Source organism: Podarcis liolepis (genome assembly GCF_965112155.1).
Source record: "Podarcis liolepis genome assembly, chromosome: 7".
NCBI classification, from domain to species: domain Eukaryota; kingdom Metazoa; phylum Chordata; class Lepidosauria; order Squamata; family Lacertidae; genus Podarcis; species Podarcis liolepis.
Genome location: NC_139561.1, coordinates 81,823,902 through 81,835,894, shown reverse-complemented (window position 1 = coordinate 81,835,894; position 11,993 = coordinate 81,823,902). Strand labels below are relative to the sequence as shown.

The 11,993-nt window shown below is 46.7% G+C and overlaps 1 protein-coding gene across 1 annotated transcript; it reads left to right on the top strand.

The window, feature by feature from the left end:
- Positions 1–54: 54 nt before the first annotated feature.
- Positions 55–11,993, top strand: LOC310712033 (protein RoBo-1-like). The gene is made up of 5 exons (XM_083514536.1): positions 55–441; positions 6,690–6,809; positions 7,486–7,641; positions 9,168–9,311; positions 10,371–11,993. The coding sequence occupies exons 1-5, from the start codon at positions 396–398 to the stop codon at positions 10,571–10,573; spliced, it is 669 nt and encodes a 222-aa protein (XP_083370662.1). The 5' UTR covers positions 55–395; the 3' UTR covers positions 10,574–11,993.

The window sequence follows — 11,993 nt, the reverse complement described above, 5'->3', positions numbered from 1 at the left end:
GCATGCATTCTGTTTTAATCTGTGACTTTTTGAAGGGGGGCGGGAAGCAGATAGTAAATGTGACCTCCTTAGAGTGACGCATTAGGAGGGTGGCTGTAAAGGATTTAAGAAGGGAGGTACGATTTACAGAAATTACATTGGGTGCTGGCATCTAAAAGAAGAGAAGCCTTCAGGGAAGTGAAGAGGAAAGATGGGAGGGGCAGCTTGACAACTTGAAAGACCAAGGCTGGTTTTGCCCAGGGCATCACAAAAGCGCACTGTTGCTCAACCCAGCTCTGTGCCCTCGGAGTAACACAACCCTGTCCCTCCCAGTCCCAGCTGTATAAACTCCCCAGAGGACAGGTGGCTTCTGGCTCAGGTTCCTGAAAGCAGAGGCGATTCCACTTTGCGGCACCATGTCTCTCTTGGCTCTTTCCGTCCTGTTGGCTCTGTTGGCTACAGGTAAGTCACGGTCCGGATTGATCTTTGCAGAGTGTCTCCCCTAGCGGTGAAAGGGTTACTACTGGCCCCTCAAAATAAAAGGACCCCAGTTTCCTCCAAGTGTGAATTCTCTGGGTGGTAGGTTGGCCTATTGCAGGACTCCTGCACCGTTAAGAGTTCGGTAGCATTCCTGCAGGGGTGATTTGATCATGCAAGTTTCTGTTACAGCTGCAGGTTGGTTCTAGATTTCCATCTCCAGTTCTCAAAATGTGTGCCTGCGCTGTACTTGCCTACCGAGTGCCTGGCTAGGGTTGCCTATTTTTGGACTGGCTCCCCCTTTAGTGATTAGAAGGTGTTGAATGTTTGTGGGGAGCTTCACCTCCTGACTTCATCTGTCGAACCTCCCCCTGAAGGCGTAGGAGCAAGCCGGAGTCGTTTCCCCCGGCCAGTTGGCAACGCTAGTTGAGAAAGGTTGTACTTTGACCCTGTCCTTTTGATGCAGGCTTAGTGGGTGAAGGTAGTAATCTGCTTGAAGTATTGTGGGAATGGAACAGAATGGGCGATAGCAGTGGTAATTCTCTGCTGTGGCTCAACACAATTAGCCATCAGGAAGCTGTCTAAGGCAGCTGTCTAGGAGTGTGGAAGAGTCCATGCTCTCAGTTCCATTTCAGTATGGGCATAATGACCCACAGAAAAGGAAAGGGTTGCCATCTTTTTAATCTGGCTTTCTGCCATGCCTTATAGAAACATCAGGGACCTTGTGGGTCATTTGTTCCAACCCCCTGCAATGCAGGAATCTCCACTTGCAGTCCCCCATCCAATCTGAAACCCTACCGGACCCTGCTTAGCTTTGCAAATGTGCTAGCAAGGTGTAGTAACAGCCTGACATGCAGACATTTACTAAGCGAAGCTTATTTCCTGGCACGGAGCCAAACAAGTAGGAAAGACTTTGTTTAATTTATCAATGTCAGGCTACTGTTGAAAGGGACAGGAGCAGCACTGGTGGAAAATCTGGCAGCCCTCCCATGCTGGGGTGTTTTAAGGACAATTACGATAATAGTTGTGAAACATTTTAAACACTCCGGTGCCACAAAAAAAGGAAAAAAAAGAATTTAACCATTCTTGTTTTATTTAAGCTACATTGGGGTCCCGTCTGCACTGTACATTCAAAGCAGTATCATGCCACATTAAACAGCCATTGCTTTGCCACAAAGAATCCTGGGAATTGTAGGGGTGACTCCTATTTCACTCACAGAAATACAGTACTCAGAGTAGTTTAACAATCAGTCCCTTTCTCCAGGAAGCTCTGGAAATTGTAGTTCTGTGAGGGGAATAGGGGTCTCCTGGCAACTCTTGGCACCTGTAACAAACTGCAGTTCCCAGGTTCCTTAGGTTTAGAGTTGTTCAGCATTTGTTTGCAAGAAACGATATCTCATTTCTAAACAAATGGGGGGGGGCACACCAACATTTTAAAAAATTGTGAAGATTCAAGAGAGAGGGTTGCCAACTAACCAGGGAGAATACACTGTGTCATGCTCCTGTGTCATTAACAGCTATCTGCTCAACAGAATCCAGCAGGTGCTTTTGAAGGCAAAGGGATAAGGCTTATCAGCTGCTATTGCCTGCAGACCAAGGAGCTATTAAAGGCACAGAAGGAGCGACTGGTAACTTTCCAACACTAGGGCCTTATTCATGTGTTCACCTTTAGCGTATGGTGGGAGAAGTGTTGTAATGCAGGTTACCTTTGTGCATTGATCAGGGATGTTTGAAGGTGGATTTCCTTTATGCATGACGGATTGCACATTTATCAGGATTTGCAAAGGACCATTTATTTTGCTTTCATCCTGATTTACTTGCACAAAGCTTAAGCAATGCTTTGACCATGGCCACATTTATACCACACATTTAAAGCACTATGATGCTACTTTAAACAGTTGTGGATCCCCCAAAATAATTCAGGGAGTTGTAGCTTGTTAAGGGTGTTGCAAGGGGACCCCTATTTCCTTCCCTGAGCTACAGTTCCCAGCTTTCCCTGTGGAGAAGGATTGATTGAATGTGGATATGTTGTGCTTGGCACAGGGGTCAGCAAACGTTTTCAGCAGGGAGCTGGTCCACTGCCCCTCAGACCTTGTGGGGGGCCGGGCTATATTTTGGAAAGAAAAAAAAAAGAACAAATTCCTCTGCCCCACAAATAACCCAGAGATGCATTTTAAATAAAAGGACACATTCTATTCGTGTAAAAACAAGCTGATTCCTGGACCGTCCATGGGCCGGATTTAGGCGGTGCTTGGGCCGGATCCGGCCCCTGGGCCTGAGTTTGCCTACCCATGTGCTAGGGTGACAGAGCACCTTATTCCTCTTCGATTGCTTGGTTCTAAATTTCCTGCCACGTGTTTGCATATTTCCTACAAAATACTGGCAGTCTGTAGGTGCCCAAAGATTCCCCTACCAGATCTTCCTGCTTTATGGGCAAATGTCAAGAGTGCTGTCAGCTGGGATGGAGGCACTTGGGGTGTGGCTAGCATGTAGGGTCCCCCTTCATCCTCCCTGCATCCTGGGAAGGAATCCACCTTAACATAGGAGTCAGACCATTGGCAGAGGCTCGCCAGGATTTCAGACAGGGTTATCTGCCAGCCCTGCCTGGAGATACCAGGGACTGAACCTGCAACCTTGGTTCAAGTGAACCTTGAGGAAAGCCCATAGCTCAGTGACAATTGCTTGACCACTGAGCTATGGCCCTTCCTCAAGACGACAGACCGACAAGGGCTTATGTATAGACATTTCAATCACATATCAGCTCAATTCACATAGAAGTCAGTGGTGGTGGTGTGGTGCTGGCTCCACTATTTTTATGACATGGAGCATATGGTGGCACCCTATCCTGTTTCTTACCTCTCTGTGCATTTCCTATTGTGTAAAGAGCAGGCCTTCCCTTTCTTTCTACGTGCTCTTTTTCTAACCTCCATCCCGGTTCAGTTGCAGGGTAGAAGAATTTCTAAAACTAAGAACAGATAAGATCTGCTATACACATGCAGGTACAAAGATTGCCATGTTTCAGCCTCTGGCTTCATGGACTTTTCCACCAAAGCAAAACTTTTTGCTCCCAGCCTAAGTAACGCTGCACCTTATCAGAGTTTAGATGGGGAGCAGCGTTAAGCTGTTGCAGCAAATGCAATGAAGACTCTCAAGTGTGGCTGATGGTCAGGCATCTGCTGAGGGTCCATGTCTCAGTAACGGGCCTCACTGGTGAGAGACCTACTCTGTACTTCCTGCAGCAAGGAAGGCCACATGGGTGGGTGTCAGAGGTGGTTTTAGGGTGTTACAACATTTTTGGCCACACTGGGTGCTACAGGGAGTGCCACAACAATGCTGTAGAATGCGAGAGGCAGTGGGGTGGGCGCATGCTGAATTTTAGCACCATACAGGGCACTGCTGAAATTTGAGAGCCTGTGAAGTCCTCCACAGTGTGTCTTTTGCCGAAGGAGCCTCCAAAACCTGGAGCCAACACTGACCTTGCGGCTTCTTAAAGGCAACTGGATTTTGTGTGGCATAAACTTCTGTGGGTCCAATACTGTGGGTTGGGTCCTCCAGTCCACTTACGAAAGAGGGCACAGATTCGCATAAAATTTGCGCAGGATGCAAATCGGCGTCCTCTTATTCGGGTGGAGTGGAGGGCACCAAAACCAAATCAGTGGCCTTACAGGTAACAAAGTGTCTGACAGGCAGAATGTAAATGGGTGAAGCGTCCCACACAGTTTGTATTTCTGAACTAGAAAGGCTGAACCTGTTGAATTTTGGCCTGCCACGCAGCTGCTAAAAGCACTAAGCTCCTTGCCATCCCTCAGGGCCCACCTGCATTTGCAGGTGTGAGAATAGAAGGAACAGGAAACTTTGGGGGCAGTGCTACTTCTTGCAGGCCTGCTCTTTGCTCTCATGTTGATATTAGAGCTGTGCAAGTTCTCCGGCCAAAGCTTGGATCCTGAATCAAATTGAGCTGATTCAGGTTGACCCAGAATTCAGTGGATTATCCCGGGTCTCGATCATCACCTTGTCATGGTGAGTGGCCTTGCACATTCCTATGGCCCATGTGAGTGAAGCTGTCGGGAGTCTCGTACTCCCAACAGGGTCACCCAAGGCTGTAAGGTCAAAAGGGAGGAGCTAGACAAAGAATGATCCAGGAAGTCCTCAACAGCAGAACAGGTGAAAGATAACAAGTGGTATGTTACAACGGCTGTGAAGGTGGATGAAGGCTACAGCAAATAAGAATCTACCGGTCATCGTGACACTCATACCATCAGAATAGAGCCTTACTGCTGGGCTTGATGGGAGAGGAAATTGCAAAGGCAAATTAAAATTATTTATGTATGCAACAACTGCGGCGAGAACTTTCTTAGCCCCAAATTGGAAATTACAGGAGTTACCAACATTGGAGGAGTGGCAGACGAAGATGATGGATTATGCGGAACTGGCAAAACTGACCTGCAAGATCCAAAACCAGGAAGAAACAAAATTCCAAAGAGATTGGAGTAAATTTATTCACTATATAAGTAATAGCTGTAGAAGTTTGAAGACATTAGCAGGACTGAAATAAATCTTACGACGCGAATTTCTGGAAAGGACAGGAAACTTTGAGATCTAGATTGAAAAAGAAAGCCTGTGGCCGGGAGGGAGGGAAGTCATTGCTCGGCAGAATGGTGGAAAAGGAGTTGCATAGCTGAATGTGGAAATTTATTGTTTGTTGTTTAAAGTGGAAATTTAATAAAAATGTATTTGAAAGAAAAAAGGAATAGGGCCTTACTGCAAAGACTGTGCATTGGTCAGTGCACACTGATCTTCACACATAAAACAAATTCATGCACAGGCGTCTTCCAAAAACCCATCCCGTGTCAGAATGGGGCCAATCCCAAGCACCAGATCAGGCCCTGAATTAGATATGCAACCCAAGTTGATCTATACAAGGGCTAATACTGACCGAATACAGCTTCTTTTCATCTTGTGCATATAACCATGTAGCAGTGCCTTGCACTGTTGGTTTGTATGGCTTAGTGCTGCCAAGGAACAGCACTGTAAAAAACGAAGAGAAGGTTGCATGGGACCTTCTGCCATCATGTCCTTTGAACTTTTCAATCCAGAATGAGTCGTCTAATCCTTGGTTCAGTCATGGGGGCTGGTGAGCCAGCCTGGTACAGGGCTTGACCAAGTTCCTGAGCAGCAAAGGAATGGGTGTGTGCTTGCTTAATTAGTGTGATTAACCTCTCTGACAAGTCATCCATTCAGGCATATCCTATTTTTCAAAAAAGAATAGAAGGGAGGACACTTCTTTCTTCCGCCAAAGTCCATGATCCTTTAATAGCTGGATGAATGAGCAGAAATTCAGCACATAAAGCTTATCCTGGTGTGTGGAGCCAAGTGAGTGAGTGAGTGAGTGAGTGTGAGAGAGAGAGAATGAAAGAGAGAGAGAGAGAGAGAGAGAGAGAGAGAGAGAGAGAGAGAGAAGCCAAGTATTCTGTGGTGAGAAGGCTTGGTTTGGAATGTCAATTTCAGTTCTGGATACTGTGAAACAATGTGGAAGAGAATGCTTCTGAATATGTCAAAAGTGCATATTTCAAAGCCATCACATAATTGTGCCATATATACCTTCTATTTGTATTTGATCTTAGAGCCGTCTTTCCCATTGGTGTTAGTGGTTCGTTGCGCCAGGGCGCGGCCTCTCAGGAGCACCCTAGCGAGTAGAGGAGCTGCGCGGCTTTGCCGGCAGCCTCCCCTTTCCCTGCACGCCCACCAGCTGTGCCCCACCAACTATATGGCTGGCGGGTGTGCAGCTTCCTTCCCAAGCCTCCGCAGGAGGAGATCGATCCCTGCAGAGGCTTAGGAGGGAAGCTGCTAAGGGACGTTTTCCTGCTTGATAACCGCCACAGCCGGGGATCAGGGCAGTGGGGAAGGCAGAGGACATTTTCTACCGCCCTCTCCCTTGTTTTGGAGTTGCCGGGGGGTGTGTGTGTCGCCGGAGAGATCTTTCACCACGGCGCCGTATATGCTTAAGATGGCCCTGTTTGATCTAATATAATATCTCCCATATATTTTGGATCTAAGAAAGGAAAGGCTTTGGGATTTGTGAGGGTGTGATTTTCAGATGAACTTGAGCTCTACCCCAGTTTCACTTCTGGTTTATAGTTTTTGGTTCAGGGGGAAGTTGGCATGTGATTGAACGGTTCTGCTGTCAGCCTCAGCCCTAATGGCTGCACTTTCCCCTCTTTGTTGTTCCACAGGTGATGCTATCTACTGCTTCAACTGCACCAGCACTGAAGGTTACAACTGCAGTACAACCCCACAAAAATGCACTGACGCAGTCAACAGCTGCATCACCATTGCCCGGGATGAAGACACAGGTAGGGTGGTTGTGAGTTTGCGCCTTAACCTTTCTCTGCTGCCAGGCTTCTGAGAGCTACAAGCCATTAAAGTTTACATCTAGTCCCTCTGTTGTTTTTAACATGCAGATAGGCTGATTCTCCTGTGTTTAAAATGTATCATGATCCTCACCCCAATTTCTCGAGTGGTGAGACGTCCCAGTATTTATTGTCTAAAGTTAAACACTCTGAGATTCTGCTCTGCTCTAGCAGTGTACCATTACCGACAATGTGCAGGGTCTTTAGGAACATCTGTGGGGCTTTGAAGCAGGTGTGAAGAAATTTAGGCCCTCCAGATGCTGAACTACAATCCCCACCACCCCTGGTCATTGGCCATACTTGCTGGGGCTGATGGGAGCTGTGGTTCAGAACCATCTGGAGGTCCAAAGATTCCTGACTCACCTTTTAAAGAAAGTTTTGAGTTGCATCCAGGTAAATTCTACTCAAAACACACCTACTGAAATTAACGGATCTGATTAAGCCATGTCCATTGATTTCAATGGCTCTACTTTGAGTAGGGCTAGCATTGACTACCACATGCAACTATTTCCCCATGTCCAGTTGTTACAGTAAGGGGCTATATCCTTCTCTACCTCAGAGAAGCAGATGCACAGATAAGGGGATGGCTTCTTGGTCTAAAAGACTTTCCCATTCTTAGGGTCCCAGGACATAGAGAACCCAACTTATGAAAAGAAATGCAACTCGGACGATCGCCTCTGCAACAAGTTCTATGGGCTGGTGGCGGGGGATTTTCGCATGCGCTGGAACTCCAGCTGCTGCCGGGCCGACCGCTGTAATGTCAACAATGTAATTGGTAAGGAACTGGGGTTGTCTCGTGTCAAAGGAACTGGTCAGGATTTCTGTGTGGGGCTGGTTTAATCGGTATGCTCAGTAAACCTTGGAGCAGAGTTCTAGTACAGTTGGAAAGCCTTCTAGGCTATGAATATCTTGAGTCCTTTTGTGTAGAATGTGGTCATGCTCAGGGTCCAGGTGTAGGCGCACACCCTTGCAAAGAAAACCACAAGGAGGTTCTCTAAAACCATTCCAAGGATGTTTGTCCCACCTCAGAAAGGATATTGGACAAGGTTAAGAAAAGGTAAATGATAAAGGGGATGGAATGACTCCTCTGGGGAGAACGGTTGCAGCATTTGGGACTTTTCCATTTACAAATAGCATGGAGAAAGTTGATGGAGAAAAGATTTTAATCTCTCCCATGGAGGCAGCAATGCTTCTGAGTACCAGTTGCTGGAAACCACGGGAGAAGAGAATGCTCTTGTGCTCAAATCCATAGCTTGGCCACTGTGAGAACAGGATGCTGGACTTGATGGGCCACTGGCCCGATCCAACAAACTCCTCTTATGTTCTTATGTTAACTTTTGAGATGCTGACCAAAATGGTGAAAGCACAGGCAAGGCAAAGGTCCTTTCCAATTGCTTTTTAATAAATAATAATTATTTTTTAATTTTTTCTTGAGGGAAATATGAAAGTATTTGCAATACATATCTGCAATACGTATTTGCAGTATATACGTGTCCAAATATGAAAGGCATGTGGATTGTGGACAGAGCTAGGCACAATCTGAAATTCACTGGCTTTGAAGAGTTACTGGGCAAGAACACAGTTTTACATATTAAGACTGACAAAATACTGACTGTGGTAACACTAATGCATGTACTGTCTTAGCTTTCTCTGCCCCTTTTCATGAAGTGTGGCCAATATATATGTAAGGTAAAGGGACCCCTGACCATTAGGTCTAGTCATGGCTGACTCTGGGGTTGTGGCGCTCATCTCTCTTTATTGGCCGAGGGAGCTGGCGTACAGCTTCCAGGTCATGTGGCCAGCATGACTAAGCCGCTTCTGGCGAACCAGAGCAGCGCATGGAAATGCCATTTACCTTCCCGCCAGAGTGGTACCTATTTATGTACTTGCACTTTGACGTGCTTTTGAACTGCTAGGTTGGCAAGAGCTGGGACCAAGCAATGGGAGCTCACCCTGTCGCGGGGATTCGAACCGCCGACCTTCTGATCGGCAAGTCCTAGGCTCCATGGTTTAACCCACAGCACCACTATATGTAGAACCTAATTAAACCTAACGTTTCTGTGTGTGGAGAAGGGTGCCATGAACTCCATCCTTCCTCAACCTGGCACCCTTCAGATGTTTTGGACCATAACTCCCATTGGCTGTATGAGCCTTAGCCAGCGCAACTGATGGGAATTGTAGTCCAAAACATCCTGAGCTTGAGGAAGGCTTCCCTCTACTCTATCATATGTAAGGAAACTAGATTTTAGAGATGTTGAACATGGCAGGAGATCACATCCCCTTTCTCTCCTCCATCCACAGTACAAAAAGCGTCACAGCAGCCTAACGGCGTTCGTTGCAATTCTTGCTTTGTCTTTGGCTCTGATATTTGTCTGAACAACACGGAGTTGGCCTGCACTGGGACTCTGACACAGTGCATGCACTTTGCCACCACTGCAAAAAACGGTAAGTGGGGAAGTAATACTGGAGGGGTAATTGGTATTGGGCTAGATCGGGGCAGCCAGTGCGATGACCTCCAAAAGTCAGTAGACTACAACTTCCATAATCTCTGACTGATGGCCATGATGGCAAGGGCTATTGGGAGTTGTCCAGCCTTCGGAGGGCACCCTATTGGCTACCCCACTATGCCATGGTTAGATGATGACAGAAAGGTTAGCTCCACCCTAATTGCAGAGTAATTGGTTGGCAGGGTGACACCAGGCAGGGCAGTGTTGCTTACCTGGCTTCTCAATGCTGAGTGTTGCTGCTGATTCCTGAGAGGGAGCTCAATGCAGGGTAGGTGTGTTGCTACTGTCAGTGTATCCGCACTGCACTGAGCTCCTTGTGCCTCACATGAAGTTGCCCATAACAAAATTAGCACCAGGACAGCAGACTGAGTTGCCTGGGGACAGTTTACCCCACAACAGTGATATTGTATTTCTATTTCAGTTTGAGGCTGCATACACACTTAGCTGTTTATAGCGCAAAAATACAATTTTTCTCAGTACAGGGTCATTCATGCTCATTCCCAAAATGTTGCTTTCAGTCTAGGTTGAGTGTAGATCCTGCTCTCCACGCAGGTGGGTATGGTTACTTGGTATGTGTTTGAAACCCCTCCCCTTGCAATCTTTGCATACTCCCACCCACAGTGCCATTGGGCAAGTGTGGATACCCTCTCCAATTTGCTGGGACTGCCTACGTCTGTTTTCAGACATACATGTCATGGGGCAACAGAATCAATTGCAGCAAGCTTTTGTTTTTGGAATGAAACCAGTTTCTCAGGAAGCTCTTTTCAGGAGCAAGCAATATGCAGCAACTCTAGATTGTGTTGACCAGGTGTGTGTGGGGGGGGAGAGAACTTGCTCCCCATTGATTCTAGAACAAAATGTTGCAATCACATAGCCGTAGGAATGATTTCTAAATAGGCATCACCTATAAATTAGCATATGGAAGTTCTATGCAAATCTGCACCCTCCTTTTTGCTTGGGCAATTCCGCCACTCAACTTTTTTGTCCTTTGTTACAGAGGAATCCAAGCACCAACAAGTTGCCTTCACAGGATGCGCCACCAAGTCCATGTGCGAAATGGGAGCCGACGTGCTGTTTGTTGCTGGCCGCAATGTCAAAGTCAAGGTCAACCTGTGCAGCAGTGCACCAGGTGTCCCCTCCCAATATAGTCTGGCCCTGTCTGCCCTGGCAGGGTTACTCTTTCTTGCCCGTTGGTCTTGATTCTTTTTATATCTTCCCTCCCACAACTTTCTTCTGTTGGTCCTCTCCTGCTTTTTCTTCCTCTCCTGTAAGTTTTCCTTCAGTTCCCCACCCCAGACATCCATTCCAGCCAGGAACAGGAGAGGAATTCAATCCATTTTGCATTTAGAAGCGAACCTACTTGATTTGCAAATTCCAAAACAATAAGCAAACCAAAACACAGCCATTCTGCGAGCTTTTGCACTTCTCTGAATTTTGCAGTGAAGTTCTCCAGCCCAGTAATGTGTGCCGAGATGCATGCGCTCAGGTAAAATGTGCATAAAATGCACCTATTCGTAAAAACAGCAGTCAAAATGCATCACGTAAGGGAAAATTGCTTTGCAAAAATGTGTACGTTATTCAGAATTGCAGACAAATGGGTGTCTATTTGGATGAAATTTGCAATAAAATGCAGCTGAATTTTCACAAGGCCTTTTTAAAAACAACAACAACAACAACAATGAACTGATGTGGAGAACTAAACTTAAGGCTGGAAAAATGAGAAATGAAGAGAAACTGAAGCCAACATATTTGCTCACCCCTACTTATATTTACCCTCTCGGAATATTTCTGCATGTTGCCCTACATCTTTCACTGATGCTATGGACTGAGTAAGGCCAGAAAGCTCTTCACAGCCCCACAACGTCTGCCAATGTTCACTTCAACTTAAGCCCACCACCCCTTGAATGAAGGAGCATTGTGTTGTGTCCAGGCCTTCTCCACCTATCCCCTGTATGTAGGATGCATTGCTAATGACTAGGGGGGGGGGAGAGACCTTAGTCCTACGGAAGGTCAACAAACTCATCTCAGAGCCAGCACCAGTGTGATGAACAGAGCATAGGGCATGGACCAAGGTTACCCATAGGCACCTGACTGGCCACTGTGAGAAAAGGACGCTGGAGTAGACAACCCTTTGCCCTGACCCAGCAGGGGCTTTTCTTATGAGACCTGGGTTCAAATCCTTGCACAGCCATGGAACTCACAACGTGACTTTGGGCCAGTCACTTGCTCTCAGGGTTGCTATACCAATAACATGAAGGGGGAAAGGGCCTCTTGAGATACCTTTGGAGGAAGGGCAGAATCTCTGGCTGGTTCAGTTAGGTATAGGCTTTGGATTTAATGGAAATGTGTATCATTTCACTCACCAGATTTTAAAGCCAGTCAGTCCTACTGTGTTTGGGGACCCTGCTGCTCATTTTACTGCATGAGGCCCCAGGCTTCTTCCCAAATGTCTTGCCCTGATGACATCACTGGGTGGGACAAATATTGAAAATCAATATGTGCAGCCAAGGAAGTGCAAAGCTAGAAAAGTGGGTTAGATTCCACTTAGTAGTAGATTCCCATGAGAAAAGTGGTGCATGCTCTGTGCCTCTCCTTCCCCCAAACAAAATGTTAGTAACAA

What these genes read in the sequence shown, in the direction of transcription:
- LOC310712033 (XM_083514536.1), top strand. Translation starts at nt 396, where the DNA reads ATGTCTCTCTTGGCTCTTTCCGTCCTGTTGGCTCTGTTGGCTACAG. An exon ending in TGCCCGGGATGAAGACACAG is followed by an intron (nt 6,810 to 7,485) that starts GTAGGGTGGTTG and finishes TCCCATTCTTAG; the next exon opens with GGTCCCAGGACATAGAGAAC. An exon ending in TGCCACCACTGCAAAAAACG is followed by an intron (nt 9,312 to 10,370) that starts GTAAGTGGGGAA and finishes CCTTTGTTACAG; the next exon opens with AGGAATCCAAGCACCAACAA.